Raw genomic sequence first — 20283 nt, forward strand, 5'->3', positions numbered from 1 at the left:
CAAGTCAATTCTTTGGTTTCATTTCTTGTCCGCTAATACGTTATTTGCGAGGCTATATTTGTTACATTTGCAAAGCATAAGTCAAATTCTGAAGATTCCAACTACTAGGCTTCGTATAGCTATCTCGCAATAAGAAATTTAAATTACACTTTCAAGTCATTTAAAATCCAATTAAGTTGCTGTAAAGAAATAATTGGTAATTATTTAAATGCGACTCACCTTAAGTCGTAAATAGGTGGGGGTACTTCTTCCTCATTTCCTCCTCAGCTTCCCAGGTCATTTCCTCGATGTTGTTATTTCGCCATAACACTTTCACGGAAGCCACTTCTTTAGTTCGAAGCTTCCTTACCTGCCGATCTAAAATAACTACTGGTACCTCTGCATAAGATAAGTCTTCAGCAATGTGAATATCCTCAATGGGCGTAATACGTGAAGGATCTCCAATGCACTTCCGCAACATAGATACATGAAACACAGGATGGACTGCTTCCAATTCTAAAGGCAAATCAAGCTCGTACGCCACCCTACCAATCCTCCGAATAATCTTATACGGTCCAACATACCTGGGGCTGAGCTTCCCCTTCTTTCCAAATCGCATGACGCCCTTCATAGGCGATACTTTCAGGAAAACCCAATCTTCTACATCAAACTCTAAGTCTCGTCGTCGAACATCTGCATAAGACTTTTGCTGACTTTGTGCTGTACGCAGCCGGTCTCTAATAAGTTTTACCTTTTCCATTGCTTGCTGGACTAAGTTAGGACCTAGCAACTCTGCTTCCCCGACCTCGAACCAACCGATCGATGACCTACACTTCCGCTCGTATAGTGCTTCGTAAGGAGCCATCTGAATACTTGCTTGGAAGCTGTTATTATAAGCGAACTCAATAAGAGGTAGATGATCATCCCAACTTCCTTTAAAATCTAGCACGCAGGCACGTAACATATCCTCAACTGTCTCAATAGTACGCTCTGCCTGTCCATCAGTTTGCGGATGAAAAGCGGTGCTAAGATTTACCTGCGTGCCTAGACCCTTCTGAAAAGATTTCCAAAAATATGCTGTAAATTGAGCCCCTCGATCAGAGATAATAGATAATGGCACTCCGTGAAGGCGAACAATCTCTCGAATGTAAAGCTTGGCATAATCCTCGGCTGAATATGTCGTCCTGACTGGCAGGAAATGAGCAGATTTTGTAAGCCTATCAATAATTACCCAAATAGAATCATACCTCCATGGAGTGCGAGGCAAACCAGTGATGAAGTCCATATTTATCATGTCCCATTTCCATAATGGAAGCTCAATACACTGAGTTAGGCCTCCAGGCCTCTGATGTTCGGCTTTTAACTTGCTGGCAGTTGGGACATTGGACTACCATCTCCGCGATATCTTTTTTCATTCCATTCCACCAATAGATCTGTCGAAGGTCCCGATACATCTTTGTCGCTCCGGGATGAACTGCATATCTAGAATAATGGGCCTCCAAAATAATCTTGGCACGGAGCTCTCCTACTGACGGTACACATAAGTGGCCCTGGTATCTAAGGACTCCATCTCCAGTTAGCTCAAATAAAGGTTGTCGCTGCTGTGGAATACTTTCCCTCAGTTTTATAAGCACAGGATCATCGTGTTATCGCTCTTTCACTTCAGTAACAAAAGAAGATTTTGCCGTATTCTGAACGAGAATGCGTCCACCCTCTGCATCTACCAAACGCACCTGCAAACTAGCTAGCTGGCATAGATATTTGGTCATCTTGACCTTATCAGCTTCAATATGGCTTAGACTGCCCATGGACTTCCGGTTAAGGGCATCAGCAACAATATTAGCTTTGCCGGGATGATATAAAATATCAACATCATAGTCCTTTAGAAATTCTAGCCATCTTCTTTGTCGTAAGTTAAGCTCCCTCTGTTTAAATAAATACTGAAGGCTCTGGTGGTCGGTGAAAACATCAATATGAACCCCATATAGATAATGCCGCCAAATCTTTAGGGCAAATACAACTGCGGCTAAATCAAGATCGTGCGTAGGATAGTTCTGTTCATGTTTTCGCAACTGTCTGGAGGCGTACGCGATAACCTTACCATGCTGCATAAGAACACAACCTAGGCCAATTCTCGAGGCATCACAATATACAACATAACCCTCGGTGCCATCCGGAAGAGTCTAGACAGGTGCCGTAGTAAGCCTTTTCTTTAGTTCCTGAAAACTTTGTTCACATGCCTCAGTCCACTGAAACTTAGCTCCCTTATATGTCAGTTTCGTCAATGGTGCAGAGATAGAGGAAAATCCCTCCACAAACCTTCGGTAATACCCTGCCAAGCCTAAAAAGCTACGAACCTCTGTCGGATTCAAGGGCCTCGGCCAAGTCATCACAGCTTCAATCTTTTGGCCATCAACCTTGATACCATCGCCGGTAATAACATGACCAAGAAAAGCTACAGAAGTTAGCCAAAATTTACATTAAGAGAATTTAGCATATAACCTGTAGTCCTGGAGAGTCTGCAATACAGCTCGCAAGTGGTCCGCATGCTCGGCTTCCGATCGTGAATAGATCAGGATGTCGTCAATAAACACAATCACAAATTCATCCAAGAATGGTTTGAATACCCGGTTTATAAGATCCATAAAGGCTGCTGGGGCATTTGTAAGCCCGAAAGACATGACAAGGAATTCAAAATGGCCATACCTCGTCCTAAATGCTGTTTTTGGGATATCAATATCCCTGACTCGTAGCTGATGATAACCGGATCGCAAGTCGATCTTCGAAAAGCATTTGGCACCTTGTAACTGGTCGAACAAGTCATCAATCCGTGGAAGAGGATACTTATTCTTGATAGTGACTTTATTTAGTTGCCTGTAGTCAATGCACATCCGCAAGGACCCATCTTTCTTTCGAACAAAGAGCACCGGAGCACCCCATGGGGATGTACTTGGCCTAATAAAGCCTTTATCGAGCAAGTCCTTCAGTTGTTCCTTCAATTCCCTTAGCTCTGCAGGAGCCATTCTGTAGGGAGGAATGGATATAGGCTGCGCATCAGGAAGCAAATCTATAGCGAAATCGATTTCCCTTTCGGGGGGAATTCCTGGAAGCTCGTCAGGGAATACCGTCGGGAATTCATTCACAATAGGAACTGACTGAAGAGTCGCTGGCTCCTTATCTATATCCCTAACATGAACCAGATGGTATATACAACCTTTAGCAATAAACTTCCGAGCCCTAAGGTATGAAATAAACTTACCCTTGGGCGTGGCTGCATTACCTTTCCATTCAAGGATAGGCTCACCAGGAAAATGAAATCGGACCAACTTTGCACGACAATCAATATTAGCATAACAAGCTGCCAACCAATCCATACCCATAATGACATCGAAGTCTAGCATAACCAATTCAACTAAATCAACAGAGGTTGGACGGTCATTAATTAACACTGTACAATCTCGATAGACATGATTAGCTACAATAGAGTCGCCAACTGGCGTAGACACCTCAACTGGATGTGGCAACAACTCAGATCTCATGTCAAGCTTACCAGCAATAAATGGAGTAATATATGAAAATGTAGAGCCGGGATCCATCAATGCATAAATGGCATGAGAATGTATTGTCAATATACCTGTGACAACATCTGGGGATGTCTCTGAATCATGTCGGCCTGTGAGTGCATAAAAGCGGTTCTGGCCACCACTAGAACCTGAGGTGTCTCCTCCACCTCTCCCACTACCACGGCCCTGAGTAGACTGTGGACCTGGTCGGGGAGCACGGACTGAGGGCGAAGAGGCTGCTGTGAATCCTGAAGGCTGGGCTGGTGTACCTCTGCCTAACCCCGGGCACCGGCTAATATAATGTCCTGTCTACCCACAATGAAAACATGCACTCGAACCCTGTCTACATTGCCCGGTGTGCAGCTTACCGCACTAAGTACATGGAGGAGTAAGCTGTCTCACCTGTGCAGAACGCTCCTGTCGACGGCCCTCAGGCTGGCTTGAGCTCTGCCCCGATCCTGACTGAATATAACGATCAAACCGCTGGCCCTGCATCTGTGGTGGGAAACTACCTGCTGACCGAGGTGGATATCGATGGAGTGGGGCCCTAAAATCAACTCGTGGCTCCCTATAAGACCCCATAGTACGAGCCATCTTACTCTGCTCCCTATTCCTGCGAGTATCACGAATCCGACGGGAAAGGTCCTCTGTAGTCTGAGCGAAAGCCTGTATGCGGGAAATATCTACATCATCCGATAGGGATGCAACCCTACAGTCTCTAATCAGATGATCCCCCAAACCATCCACATAATGATGAACTCTAGCCCTCATGGTACGTACTATATCTGGTGCATACCTTGCCAAAGAATTAAACTTATGGCTATAATCCCTCACACTCATATCCCCCTGCTTTAGGCTAAGAAACTGGTCAAGATGGGCCTCCCGAACCTCCCGTGGTAAATAATGGGCTAAAAAACCTCTGAGAAGTCCTCCCACTCTGCTGGCGGAGCATCAGGTCCTCTAGATCTCTCCCATGCCTCATACCATAGGACGGCTACATCACGTAGTTGAAAAGAAGCCAACTCCACAGCCTCGGTGACGGAGGCATGCATCACCCTCAATACTCTATACATATGGTCTATAAAGTCCTAGGGATCCTCAGTGGAACTGGATCCTGTAAATAATGGAGGGGCCAAGTGAAGAAACTCTTGTACCGTCGAGCTTCCTATCCGATCTCTCCGGGCATCTGCTCCTGACTCTATCTGTCGCTCATGAATAGAAACCATCCTAGTCAGCAACTGAATAGCCTCCCTCATCCCCTGCTCCCCAGTCTCTGATGGGAGAACAATAGGGGCTGGAGGTCCTGTGTCTCTAGCTGCCTCAGGTACCAATGGAACTGGTTAGGCTGGGGGTACTGCATCTCCCTGGGCTCCAACAAGTGTTGGGGAAGCTGAAACTAGGGGTACTGGAGACTCACTGTGAGCCTCTAAGGGAAATCTATCCCTCTGACCCGGTGGGGAACGACTGGTGCATTCTCCCGGATCCATACCTGTCTCTCGATGTGCCATCTCCTGAGCGTAGGTAGCTTGTTAGATAGGAAACACAAAGCACGATTTAGATTTCATATGTTCTTATGACTTCGCTCTATAGCACAATCTATTAATTGAAAGAAATGTAACCATTCCTAAATGCTTCATAGCCTCCTGATTATAAGTGTGGTGCACAACATACCCATAAGCAAGACTCTACTAGACACGGCTTGTGGACTCCCTAGGATACGACCTGCTCTGATACCAAGTTTGTCACGCCCCAAACTAGGGGAGGCACGACTAGCACTCGATACTGTATTCGATCGAGTTAGCCACTAAACATACTAGCTAACTAGACTGGGGGCCCAACAGATCGGGCAGCACAACATCTGAAATACTAAGCCTGGACCGTAAGGTTATGACATGAATAACAATAAGCCATATAAACATAGGTAGACAAGCCAAAATAATAAAATACTAGCTGGCTGACGAGGCCGCGACTGAAGACATACATGCCTACACACCTATATATATATGCCAAGCCTATGGGCTGGAGACTGAAAGCAGCAAAAAGAAACCCAGAATATTGTGTCCACAATAGCCTCTAATAGTGTGATAAGCACTGTCGGGATACGGCCCCAATTATACCCAAACTGTACAACAAAAGTAACCATCCTATGAAAGCTCCAGGAAGAGGTGGAGCTTACCAACTCACAGCTGAACCCCGAAATCCTAGCGGAGGGGTCGATCAGAGTCCCTACCTGGACCTGCACACACGAAACAAAAATGTAGTGTCCCCAGGCAACGGGACATCAGTACAAATAAAAATGTACTGGTATGTAAGGCAGCAAGTAGAATCATACATAGCTGATGTAAAAAGGTAATAAAATACCACCTGACACTGAAACTCTGATAGCCTCCATGGCCGACATCCGACCTCATAGTAATAAAATATGCATGGTATGCTCGTGTAATCGTATGTCGTGAATACATATATATTGATGTAAATGCATGACATACCCAACCAAATGCTAGCAATGGCGGTCTCTCCCGGTAGCTAACCGGTATCATATTGCCAACCTTTGGCCATCTGTACAATATATATAGTCTTTCGGGACAAATAGGCCCCTTACCTCCGATTATAGCTCGAAGTCCATACATAATATGTCATGTATGATATGAAATTTCAATGCACATAATAGGCCATAACAAGAACTTAGCCAACCTTGGCTCATTGGTACTCTTATTCTCATAATCTCATAATCACCTTCGTATCGCATACAAATGTCTTGTGGAACCTCGTATCTATTTTAATAAGTTTGAAAACTTAACTCGACTTTTAGAAAGATAACTTAACTTTGAATATGTTCATAAAAAGCTTAAGGTTCTTCACTTAGTCCTTATACCTGATTTCTTGATAATTAATAAAAGAAAGTATTTCAAAAAAAATCAAACGTTTTAGTAGTTTAAACATAAAAATTATATTTGAGAATTTTGAAATCGACGTGTCACTTTAGAAATTTTAAAATACACTTTAACAAGGAAGAAGGACTGATGGAAAATACTAAATGCCTTTATTTTTAAGTCACACAACCCAAAGACGAATAAGAATTCATATATATGGACATATATTTAAGAAAGCCGACAAAATGACATATATAGATGTCGAATACCCTTTTTAACCGAACGAGTGGAATATCAACCTAATAGCATCATGAAAATACTTCAGCTACGATACCAATGCCTTTCACAGAAGGTCTTTCTAGCAACAGAATAGTAAAATATCATATTTGGCGTCTTAGGAATTTCCAAAAATTCGTGCTAAAAGGAAGGACGAAACTTAGCCTTAACATACCTCTCCAACGAACGTCCGAATGCCTGTAGTTCCTTCACAAAAGTTGTTCCTTACGTCCTAAGCTTCGAAACCACTATATATATGCAGCTTATACGCACTTATAAACAGTTCATAAATGAGTTTAAATCGGCAGATTTGCCATATGATCCTAACTTGACGAAACGCCCATAGAACTTTGTAAAAACGATCATAAAAGAGTCCCAAGATGATTACCTTGGCAAACCAAGTATAAATCCTGAAGAACCAGCAAGAATAACAATTTCCTATCTTCCAAAAATAGCTCCAAACACAGCTAATAGAAGGGGAAAACGATTGCAAAGCGTAGAGATTGCGCTTCTAGGCACAGGGGCAAACTTTAACGATAGAAATCGTTAAAAACGCACCTTAATCACTCAAGAACACCATGAAACCCTCTCTTAAGCTTTCTCACTGTTTTGGGATGAAGATGAAATATTTTGGGGTCTTAAAAGTCGGATTTCCCGACTTATACCACTTGTTTGACCCGACCTGGTTCGCGACCCAATTTCAGCCCGGACAGTCCTCGGTAAAACAGTCATAACCTTTTACTCCAATGTCGGTTTGATGTGATATTTCTTTGGTTGCAAACTAGACTCGTAGACCTTCGATTTGGTAGGTTGTGGATCCCATAACTCTTTATATATTGGGAGAAACAATCTGATACATTTGACCCAAAGTTTAGAAAATTTATTAGAGAAATTTACGATAACTTTTGCCGACCTTTATTTCGCAACTTGCTTGACTCCAAAACTTAACATGTGACCAGTGTGATATTATAATACCTCATAACACATTATTCTTAGCATATTATATACTCTTAGTCTTATCCCACAGGTGCAAGTTAACTTAAACCTTCCGAACGCGCGGGGTGCTACCCGAGCCATTTCTTTAACCATGAACCTTTGTTTAAGGGATTCCTTTGACTTAAAGCTTTAGTTTAGTTCCTTGATATTACCACACATTTTCAGTATTATTCTCCCAATGTGCTATACCCAATCATATATACCTAATATAACCATGCCACGTTACGTATATTACGTAAGAGAAGAGAGAAACACCTGGGATCTCACAGTCTCCCCCCTTAAGAACATTCGTCCGCGAATGGGTCAAGTCAATTCTTTGGTTTCATTTCTTGTCCGCTAATACGTTATTTGCGAGGCTATATTTGTTACATTTGCAAAGCATTAGTCAAATTCTGAAGATTCCAACTATTAGGCTTCGTATAACTATCTCGCAATAAGAAATTTAAATTGCACTTTCAAGTCATTTAAAATCCAATTAAGTTGCTGTAAAGAAACAATTGGCAATTATTTAAATGCGACTCACCTTAAATCGTAAATAGGTGGGGGTACTTCTTCCTCATTTCCTCCTCAGCTTCCCAGGTCATTTCCTCGATGTTGTTATTTCGCCATAACACTTTCACGGAAGCCACTTCTTTAGTTCGAAGCTTCCTTACCTGCCGATCTAAAATAACTACTGGTACCTCTGCATAAGATAAGTCTTCAGCAATGTGAAAATCCTCAATGGGCGTAATACGTGAAGGATCTCCAATGCATTTCCGCAGCATAGATACATGAAACACAGGATGGACTGCTTCTAATTCTAAAGGCAAATCAAGCTCGTACGCCACCCTACCAATCCTCCGAATAATCTTATACGGTCCAACATACCTGGGGCTGAGCTTCCCCTTCTTTCCAAATCGCATGACGCCCTTCATAGGCGATACTTTCAGGAAAACCCAATCTTCTACATCAAACTCTAAGTCTCGTCGTCGAACATCTATATAAGACTTTTGCCGACTTTGTGCTGTACGCAGCCGGTCTCTAATAAGTTTTTCCTTTTCCATTGCTTGCTAGACTAAGTTAGGACCTAGCAACTCTGCTTCCCCGACCTCGAACCAACCGATCGGAGACCTACACTTCCGCCCGTATAGTGCTTCGTAAGGAGCCATCTGAATACTAGCTTGGAAGCTGTTATTATAAGCGAACTCAATAAGAGGTAGATGATCATCCCAACTTCCTTTAAAATCTAGCACGCAGGCACGTAACATATCCTCAACTGTCTGAATAGTACGCTCTGCCTGTCCATCAGTTTGCGGATGAAAAGCGGTGCAAAGATTTACCTGCGTGCCTAGGCCCTTCTGAAAAGATTTCCAAAAATATGCTGTAAATTGAGCCCCTCGATCAGAGATAATAGATAATGGCACTCCGTGAAGGCGAACAATCTCTCGAATGTAAAGCTTGGCATAATCCTCGGCTGAATATGTCGTCCTGACTGGCAGGAAATGAGCAGATTTTGTAAGCCTATCAATAATTACCCAAATAGAATCATACCTCCGTGGAGTGCGAGGCAAACCAGTGATGAAGTCCATATTTATCATATCCCATTTCCATAAAGCAGGCTCAATACACTGAGTTAGGCCTCCAGGCCTCTGATGTTCGGCTTTAACTTGTTGGTAGTTAGGACATTGGGCTACCATCTCCGCGATATCTTTTTTCATTCCATTCCACCAATAGATCTGTCGAAGGTCCCGATACATCTTTGTCGCTCCGGGATGAACTGCATATCTAGAATAATGGGCCTCCGAAATAATCTTGGCACGGAGCTCTCCTACTGACGGTACACATAAGCGGCCCTGGTATCTAAGGACTCCATCTCCAGTTAGCTCAAATAAAGGTTGTCACTGCTGTGGTATATAAGTTTTAAAGTTTTCTTGAAAACTTCCTTTGATTTGATGTCCGATTCGTAGTTCTAGGTGTTATTTTGGCGATTCGATCATGCGAGCAAGTTCGTATGATGTTTTAGAACATGTGTGCATGTTTGGTTTGGAGCCCTGAGGGCTCGGGTGAGTTTTGAATAGGCTATGGGATGTTTTGGACTTTGAAAATTTGGTATTTTGCTACAGAAAGTGTTCTGGTATGTTCTTCTTCGCATTCGCGAAGGTACTCTCGCGAACGCGGAGAGTAAACTGGGCAGCTGGATTTTTCTTCTTCGCGAACGCAAAGTCTTGGTCGTGAACGTGAAGCGATGGGGGTATTACCCTTCACGAACGCGACCGTCTCCTCACGAACGCGTAGTGTTAGGCACACCTGGGGGAGGGTCGATTATTCCTTCAGCGCGAACGCGAGCTATGCCTCGCGAACGCGAAGGCCAGGGGGAAACCTTCGCGAACGCGAAGGAGGACTGCTACTCATTGCGAACGCGACAGGCCCTTCGCGAACGCGAAGAAGGCCTAACCCCTGTGACTTAAAACAGAACCAAAAACGGAATTTTTCCCATTTTGTCACAAACCCTCAATTATAACTCGGCTTAGGGGCGATTTCAAAGGAGTTTTTATCATATAATGATTGTATTTTACAAATCCATTTCTATATTCATCATTTATTTCGGATTTAGATAGAAGAAATTGGAATTTTTGTAAAATTTTCTAAAAATAAAAAATTAAGATTTGAAGGTCCATTTGATATCGGAATTGGACAAATTTGGTATGGTTGAACTCGTATCGGAACGGGTGTTCAGATTTTGTGAGTTTTTTCGGGATTTGAGATGTGGGTCCCACTGCCGAATATATTAATGAATTTTAGATTTTTATCCGGAAATTTATAAATTCATATGGAATTAATTCCTATGATTAGTATTGAATATATTGAATTGTTTGTGAATAGATTTGAAGCTTTCGAAGGTAAATTTTAAAGGAAAAACTGTGGTTGAATAATTGATTGGAATTTGCAAAGCGAGGTAAGTGTCGGGGTTAACCTTGACTTGAGGGAATAGAACCCTTAAATTGTTTGTTATGTGAATTGCATGTAAACGACGTATAGGCGAGGTGACGAGTGTCTATACGTCGTCAAATTAATTGTTTGCCTGCTTACTTGAAAAATCATAAATTATTTTTAATCATAAATTAATTATTATAATATTTGTTTCTCTCTTATTCTATGCAAATATAAATTCTTGAATTCCTGCATTAATTGTTACATTCTATTTGAATTATGTGCCTTAATTATTATTTAACATTTAGCATAATAAATATTAAACTGTCTATTTGCTCATTGATTTCCATAATAATTTACTATTTGTCATTATTTGCTTAATAATTAAACCATAATTATTGTATGCTTGTCGTCTCGTAATTTATATTAATTGTTATATTTATTGGAATTTTTTTTTTTATAAGAATTGGTAAATAAAAATGTTGGAAGATTGGGTTGCACGCCGCAACAGACTTATTAAAAGTCTATATTGGAGGATCGGGTTGCACGCCGCAACAGACTTATTAAAAGTCAATATTGGAGGATCGAGTTGCACGCGCGCAATAGACTTGTTAAAAAGTTAATATTGGAGGATCGGGTTGCACGCCGCAACAGACTTGATTAAAATGAATATGTTGGAGGAGCGGGTTGCACGCCGCAACAGAACTGAATGTGGATATATTGTGAGAGCGGGTTGCACGCTGCAACAAAAATAATAAAAATGATAATTGGTTATGACTGCTGAGTTGCCTTCAATTATTATAAATGAATTACCTGATTTATTCCTATTATTGTTGCTGTTACTAATATTGCGTACATGTTAATGTAAATGAACTGCCTTTGCCTCGTCACTACTTCATGGAGGTTAGGCTCAGCACTTACCAGTACATGGGGTCGGTTGTACTGATACTACACTCTGCACTTCTTGTGCAGATTTTGAAATTGGTCCCAGCGGCGTACCATAGACTTGCTTGGATTTCAGCTATCAGAGGAGACTTGAGGTATAACTGCATGGCGTCCGCAGTTCTGAAGTCCCCGTCTATTGTACTTTAGCTGTGTGTTTATTTCCAGACAGCTTTATTTTATTCAGACCTTTATTTGTATTTATTCTAGAAGCTCGTGCACTTGGACACCAATTCTGGGATGGTATTTAGACACCGTTATTATTATTATGGATTATTTCAAAATTGCTTCCGCATTTGCTTTCTTGTTATTAATAAATTTAAAAATTATTTTAGAAATGGATAATGTTATTCTAACGTTGGCTTGCCTAGCAAGTGAAATGTTAGGCACCATCACGGTCCGGAGGTGGGAATTTCGGGTTGTGACATAACATGACATATTTAAAAATACAAATAAAAAAATTAAAAAATGTACCACATGATTTAAATTATACTTCATATTAGTGCTGGCAAAATAAGCCCATATTTTGTCAACCCACCCAATCCGCCCATATTTTAGTATGTTGGATAAGTGATATTTAAGTTGGATAAAATTTGGGATTCAACCCATAAAAATATGGATATTCATGGGTAAAATATGGATTAGCCTAGTGGGTTATCCCAACATTTTTTATGTTTGGTTGACTTAAATGTTTTAAAAAATATTTTCCTTATTAACTCATTTTCCTCTAATTGGAGAAAATTATTTCTTTATCAAGAGAAGGGAAAACATTTTTCAAAACCTTTTTTCAATCTTCCACACCTTATTCCTCTTCCCCACCAACCCACCCCCAACACCCTACCTTATCCCCTAACCCCACCGCTACCATCCCACCCACCACCCACCCATACCCAACTCAATAGAAATATTATTAATAGTACTTTCTTTTCATTTTTACAGAATACGTATTTTTTTTCATGATGTTAAAAAAATATTTTATCTCATTTCAACAAAAAAATACTTTTTTTCGTGATGTAAAAAAAATATTTTCTTTCATTCCACTAAAATGATGTGAAAAATATATTTTTCTTCATTTCAATAAAATGAATAATTTCTTTTCATATTGTAGAAAGAGTACTTTCTTTTTCTACCAAAAAATATTATTTTATTTTTACTTATGGAGCACATATATCAACGTTGAATTTGTACATAGTCACGTATTATTAGTGAATTTTCTGAATATAAATAGTATCTTTCTATTTATAGTATTTTTTTGTTTAGTTTTATTTGGATTACAAACAATATATGAACAAAGTGAAAAATAAAAAGTGTCATATCTTATTAGTGATATTTTTTGATGTGCATTGATCACATTTTCTTCCTAACATGAAAGCTGTTATATTTTGTGAAAGAGTAACTTAAGTTTACAATATGATAGTCAAATTTGAATAAATTTAATAAATAAGAGTATATATTATTCCAGTTAAGCTTATATTACTAAATAATTTTATCAAAAGCAAAATTATAAATTGTACTTGAAAAAATAATACACTTATATAATAGGTAAAAATGCCTCTTCACCACTTAAACTTACACCCGATTGTCATGCCGGTAAATAAACTTATAAAATTTCCATATGAACACTTCAACTTGAGCATAAGTGAACTAATAAACACCTCCGAGTGTTGAATCATAGCGCGCGCATTACAATTTCACAAACGTGAAAACCGAGTCAGCAATAAATGAATTAAAAACATGTCAAGTGTTAGGCGCGAAAACCCACTAAGCGCTGACTATTCCACATCCATTTTTTTTTACCTAAAGACCCTAAAACACTCATTTCAGTCGTAACTCTCAAAGAACTCTACATTTTCAATCGTCTGCTAAAATGGAGTGAACGATTGTCATAGAATTTTCCGCCCATTAGATCATCTGCATAGCTTTGTCAGGAGCCCACCAAACCCCCAAGCCATCATTTTCAATGGCCAAAGTGTGACTCAACCATAGAACCTTTAAGCATCACTGAATAACTCGTTTCCACTGTTATCGACTGCTTTGCCAGCATATTCGATCTGAAATACTTTGTCGTCCGGCGAGAATATCTTCACCAATAAGTCACAACATGTTCCTATGCTACTCATGTTTTTGAGTTTCGATTCCTTTGTTGTGAAATACTTTCGATTTTACTGATTCAATTTTAAGTTCGAAGATTTTTTGCTTTGGAACTATGAACGACGGAACATACAAAGGAAGAGGAAAAAACGTTTTCTTTTGTGTCAACACAGAAGAAAAATTGGAAAGAAAGGGGAAGTGTTAACGAAAAAAACAAAAGAAAAGGAAGAGATGAGGGGTAACAAAGAGACAAAATTACAGAATAATGCACTTCATAAGTTGACCTTGCAGTATTTTAGCCCAGTTATAAGTTTACAAATGTGTAGCCAAATATCAATAAGTTTAGATCCGAATTATTTTTTCATTTTTTTTATTATGTATATCTTCAGGCTGAAATATCTGTGAGTTTTTATTCTCCTTTTTCCTCAAGTTTATACATACCTATTACAGCTACAAAACGTAAAAACAGGCGCGAGAAACCTAAATTCCTATCTCTTTTAATGCTAATCTTGTTAAATTTTGAATATGATTTTATGATAAATTATGAGTGGGTATTGTTTGAACTTATTAGAAATGGTCTAAGTAGGCTATATACAATGTTTGAATACATTTGATGGAGATTTGGAATAGTTTTATATAAGAATTGTAGTGAAATCGTACAAAAAGTTCGTCATATATGTTTATACACTTTTATACAATGTTATACAGTTTTATACAAAGAGGTACATTATATATATACTTGTTAAAAAGTATATAAAGATGTATAAGCACGGTAGTGAAAATGTTCGTGATGCACAATGTATATAGGTGTAGAAGAAGTGTGAGAAATCCTTCAAATACCTGTAAATAATGTCTCAACCTTGTATACTATAATGTGTAACGGATGTTTAAACACTATTATATACTACTTATATAATATTATACACTATTATACAAATGAATCATATCAATAGAGCTTCACGGGTTCTTCTTCTTCCTTGGACATCTTCTGAAATTTAACTCAAATCTAGCTTAAATCTACTCCAAGTCACTTCAAATATGAGTTTTGAACTTCCCTTGATGATCCCAATCAATTGGGACAACACCCAATCCAAACAACTAACAAATCAAAAAATTCAATTTCTGAAATTGAAGTTCGAACGACCTTTAATGATGACTTTCATTTTTCAAGTTTTTAATCAACCACTGAGATTAAAATTATATGTGGAATGAGGATACGACGGAGACAATGCAAATATCTTCTTTCTAGTTTGATGATCCAATAACCTACCAAGTGAACATCACAATTTTCTCAATTCCAACGGAGGAAGTGATCTAAATATGACTCCAAAAAAAAATAATTATTTTACGTAGTATTTTTTTTCTCATCTAAATATTGGTTATCAGCTTTGAATCTGGAAGAATAATTAAAGAATAAATATAATGGTAGAGAAATTATGGGGTGCAAAATCGTGTCTCCCTCGAGAAGAAGAACGAAGAAAAGAAAAAAAAAATTAAATGGGATAGGCTAATTGATGAAAAGTAATTTTCAAATTATGTAGACATATGAGATAAAGGCTTCAAATATGGCCCATTTTCTAATGGGCTGTTGGACCAAGTGATAAGGAGCGTAATTCTCCCTGACGAAGAAGATGAGGTGGGGGAGGTTACCCAGAGGCATTTGGATTTTTCTTTTCATTTTTAGTTTCTGTTTTTTTTTAGTATTTTTTATTCCTATAAACTGAATTCACGCGTCTAATTCGTGTGATTGGCACGCATTATTGCCACACCACACACGGCGTTGCAACACAAGTATGATCAACGGTTAGAGGTACTTAATAATACTTATTATCTCAACTTTGAGCATCTAAATGGGAAAATTGTAAGTTTGTATACCAGGATGACAAACTGATGCAAGTTTAAGTGGTTCATAGGCCATTTTGCCTATATAATATGGGTTAACTCATATTCAACCCGTCCATTTGACACCCAACCTGTTTTTAACCCGCATGAAATATGGGCGGGTTGAGACTCAACCCATTTTTAATCCGTTCAAATCCGATCCAACCCACCCATTTGCCACTACTACTTCAGATATATTTTCAAATTTTCTGTTCAGTCAATTAAGACGCATTTAATGAGGCAGGGCGAATGTAATATAATCAAATCTCTCTATAAAAAATACTCTCTATAATAGCACTGTATTATAATGACTAATTTTATTTGGAACTATTTTTTCACGTTATATTGTAATATATGTTCTTTATAGGAGAGCTTCACTATAGTAGCTAAAAAGATATCGAAATAAACGAGACCATTATAAGAGATTTGGCTGTACTCTATATTGGACAATATTCTAAGCCGAATGTGTATTGTAAATAGTCTATCTACTTTTACTAGGTAAGAATAAGGTATGAATAAATACTATTATTTTCAGACCCACTTATGAAAATATATAACGGATATTTTATTGTTATATTGGACAATATTCATATATGCAAACTCTTTAGAGTTAATTTAAGTTAAAAATCCTTCATCTTTTACAATATATTTGTTACTATAAAAGCACTTAAAACTATAGCAAAGTTGAACAAGAAGAAGCAGAAAGCGTTGCAGGTTAATTAAGGGGGGAAAGTAATGATGACTTTAAAAACAGTAAACTGCACTCTCACCCTTTCCAACTCTTTTGTGTATATTTGCGTGCAGTTATGTCTTCACTGACTGCTGCCTCCAAAATGTCTTCTTTTAAGTCTTCACTCTTTTGAACAGAGGGCCAAAGTAGCTTTATTCACAACTCTCATTCTCATATTCCCATGCACACCATCTATTACCCATTAGTCAAATGGTAAAAGTTTCTTTTTAACCGGTCCAAATACATAAACAACCCATTGAACTTTAATTTATTTTTTTATTATGATATTCTATCTCAACTTTGTTTCATTTTAACCATCCAACTTTATTTCTTATGTTTTATTTTAACACAAAAACTTTTATCCGACGTAAAAATACAGCTCGTATACATACTTGCTTCAAATATGTAAACAACCATCAAATTAGATTTGGACACCTATTTTTTTTATCCTTGTCAGCTGGATTTAATCCACCCCAAAAAAAAATATTTTTTTACCTCTTTTTTTTTTTTTTTTTTTGTAATTTCAAATTTTTGTTTTTTTCGTTTTTTGCACCTCCCTTCCCCGGGGATTTTTTTTTATATATATATTTTCAATTTTAGTTTTTTCATCTTTCGATTTACAGGTTCGAAATTTTACAAGTTCCAAAATTATGAGTTCAGAGCTTTATGTGTTTGGAAGTTTACGGGTTTAGAAATTATAAAGTTTAAGGGTTCGAAAGTTTAGCGGTTCGGAAGTTTATGAAATTTATGGGTATTTCAGGATATGCATGCACACACGTTTCACAAAATATAAATTTAATTTAAAAATATTTTTTTTTAAATTTTTTTTTTTACGAAACCGACCAACTTCGGTCGTTGTTTTTGGCGAAAAATGCAAGAAACTCTTTTAGTGTCCCGCAAAATTTATTTTTTAAGAAACCGACTGAAATCGATCGTTTTCATATAAACAGTAAATGGGGAAGGAAATAACGAAGATGAAATATGGGGGAAGGAAGTTGGGGGATTAAAAATAGGCCAACAATTATTTTATTACCGATGGAGAAGGAATTTTGCCATAAACAATCCGTGTCGCGTGCGTACCAATTTGAGCCATTTCACGCTATATGATTAGTCAACTTTCGTGTTAAAATGAAACATAAGTAATAGAGTTGGATGACCAAAATGAAACAATGTTGGGATAGAGTGCCAAAATGAAAAATGGAGTCAAGTTCAATGAACTGTATACGTATTTGGCCTTTTAACAATAAGGCCAAATACCCCTTAAATTTATCCCATTTTTTCACTTAGACACCTGTATTAAAGCTTGTAACTATTGAACACGGGATCACTATCAAAAATGTATTTCAATTTATTATAAATCTATTTCTTTTTTGGTCCGTTTAAAAAAGAATGATCTCTTTTTAAATTTGAAAACACTTTAGCTTAAATATTCAATTTTAACTTTAATGAGAAAATTTTATAACTACACAAATACTTTGCATTTTTTTTAAACTTGTTTAGAACCATAAATTTTAAATTTTTTTATTTTTTCTTAAATTTCGTACATAGTCAAACAGTGCGTGCACAACACTACTTCTAGGAGCGTGACATAGCTTTAAATCTCAATACAAAAGATCATATAATTCAGTTCTTAATTTTTTTCTTTTTTACCGATCGATTCCTTAAAATTAAAAGACAGAACAATTCCTCCTATCAGTTTAACAATTCCTTCTGATGTAAAAGAAATTCCTTCAATCAAAAAATGAATAATGATCAAACAATTCGTCCAAATCAGACGAGGGAACAAACTGTTCTAATATCTAGTCTAGTCTAGAAGGGGTCATATCTCTCTCTATTCTTTCAAAATTAAAATATTTGACACGTGTCATATTTTTATTCGTTTTGTTTACCATATCAGTAGCAAGTGGCATACACACGCTTAACTTGGTCTAGATTGTCAATTTTGTGTTAAATAGACACATTTTGTATTAAGATTAATAGCCTGTTTGGTCAAACGGTAAAATTTAACTTATTTTTTCTCAAAAGTATTTTTCTTAAAAGTACTTTTGATAAAAAATAATTTTTATTTGTCTAATTAATTTGAATATAATTTTGAGTAATAATTAGTGTTTGACCAAACTTTAAAAAATCGCTTCTAAGTATATTTTTCTCAAAAGCATTTTTCAAAAAATTGATTTTGGAGAGAAAAAATATTTTTTTCTGCTTCGCTAAAACTGTTTCTGTTTCTCTTCAAAAGCACTTTTTTTCTTTCAAAAATTTGACTAAACAGTTTAATTTTATAAAAAAATACTTTTGACAAATAAAAAATATTTTTAACTCAAAAGAAGCTTGGTCAACCATGCTATAAGTGTTCAGCGGGCACATGCTTTAATATAAATTTCTAAGCGAAAAAAATGGACCAATTTATGGGATTGCGTATGTATTTGACCTATAAAATAGTAGTAGTACATTATATGAATTTTTTTTCATATGGCAGATGGTATTGAAAACCTCTTTATCTTTATAAGATAAAAATAACACACTATTCTTTTCAGAATCCATTTATAAAATTAAACTAAATTTCGACTTGATAATAACGTAGACCCGCAGACAACTCTGTGAGGTTTATTGGACTATAACGAAACTAGAAATCGAGACCACTAATCATGAATAGAATTATATCATATATCCACTACATTCCTAAGTAGACTCATGTATTTGAATGGTTACAGACTATGAAAGTGTGTTGTGTTTGGGACTGTAACTAGAAAAGGGTTAAAATAATTATAAAAACAGTATCGGCTAGTTAGTTTTTGAACTGGTCATTAAAAAATAATCACTATTTGTAAAGTTATTGAAAAATAACCACTATTTTGCTGCAACACGAAAAGTTACAGTATAATATACTAGAGATTGGTGTACGACTGTATGAACTTCTATCATATTATGCTGGACCGATAAATTATATTGGAACTCCAGTATATTATGCTGGAATATTTTTTCGAATTTTGAACAGTGTTTTCGTTCAAAAGTAACTAAATTTTAATTACTTTTGAAACTGTAACTATTTTTAAATGACCACTTATAAATCTGGCTATTTTTAGATTTCTCATATTAGACTTTGCTTTTTGGTATTCCTATATTTTTACTACCATTTTGAGTCAATTGTCTATAGAAGATGATTTCTTTTTTGGGGTTTCTCTTGTTTGAGTCAACTTAGAGTAATTGAGTTTTTTGTTCTTATTTTAGAAGGTATAAATTCTTTAAATAATGTAACTGTGAAGTACAAGGTATGGGTAATAATAACTTAGTATAAAAGTCATTTCTGTCATTTCTTTTGACCATACTGTTTATATTATCGAGTTAATTATTATTTTATTCAAGATTCTTTTTTTTCCCTCGACCCCCAACAAAAAAGGGGACAATAAAAGAGAATATAATACTCCCAACTTTTCATAAAGTTGAGTTTCATATAGTAAAGACTTTCATGCTTGTTCAGTCATTTTTGACATCCAATGTAATTGGAATAAAAAGTTCTTTTCTTTATAAATCAGCAAAAGAACTCAGCCTTGTGTTGTACTACTCTTAACATTTTATTCCTATCGGGTAACTGTAACATGTTAATTCTTCATTTCCTGATGAACTTCTTTTTTACGGTGATTAAATACCTAAAAAGTCGATTTTCTATCGAAAAATACTTTTTACCTATACAAAACAAAAGTAAAGTATGTATATACGCTATCCTTCCAAACCTCACTTATTTTACTAAATTTATTATTGTTGTATAAATACCTTTATTACACCTACTAGGGGCAACGTTTTAGAATTATTTTCTTAAATCCGCTCTCGTCGGCTCGTCCTTTATCATGAATGGCACATACATACTCCTTTAAGAACTTTAAGAGCCCATTTGGACTTAAGAATTAACTTTTTTTTCGATTTTTTTTAATTTTTTTTGAAATCAGTGTTTAATCATAAAATATTTAATTTTTATTTGAAGATAAATTTTGAATTTTTTCAAAAATTTGAAAAACTTCAAAAAACTATTTTTCAAAATTTTTAC

General features: G+C 36.9%; 1 protein-coding gene across 1 annotated transcript; it reads right to left on the minus strand.

The window, feature by feature from the left end:
* Positions 1-1625: 1625 nt before the first annotated feature.
* LOC138900437 (uncharacterized) lies at positions 1626-4382 on the minus strand. Its single transcript, XM_070187181.1, has 3 exons — positions 3945-4382; positions 3105-3851; positions 1626-2084 (listed from the first exon to the last, which is right to left on the minus strand). The coding sequence occupies exons 1-3, from the start codon at positions 4380-4382 to the stop codon at positions 1626-1628; spliced, it is 1644 nt and encodes a 547-aa protein (XP_070043282.1).
* Between the last annotated feature and the right edge of the window lie 15901 nt (positions 4383-20283).

The sequence above is a fragment of the Nicotiana tomentosiformis genome, chromosome 10 (assembly GCF_000390325.3).
Source record: "Nicotiana tomentosiformis chromosome 10, ASM39032v3, whole genome shotgun sequence".
Classification (NCBI taxonomy): domain Eukaryota; kingdom Viridiplantae; phylum Streptophyta; class Magnoliopsida; order Solanales; family Solanaceae; genus Nicotiana; species Nicotiana tomentosiformis.

Bases quoted from the DNA above. Each gene is read 5' to 3' on its own strand.
- LOC138900437 (XM_070187181.1), bottom strand. From the start codon at position 4,382: ATGAGTGTGAGGGATTATAGCCATAAGTTTAATTCTTTGGCAAGGTAT. The intron at 3,852-3,944 runs GTGAGACAGCTT...CATTGTGGGTAG, and splicing joins GACAGGAGCGTTCTGCACAG to ACAGGACATTATATTAGCCG. The intron at 2,085-3,104 runs GTATTCCCTGAC...GTTCTTATGCAG, and splicing joins TTGTGAATGAATTCCCGACG to CATGGTAAGGTTATCGCGTA.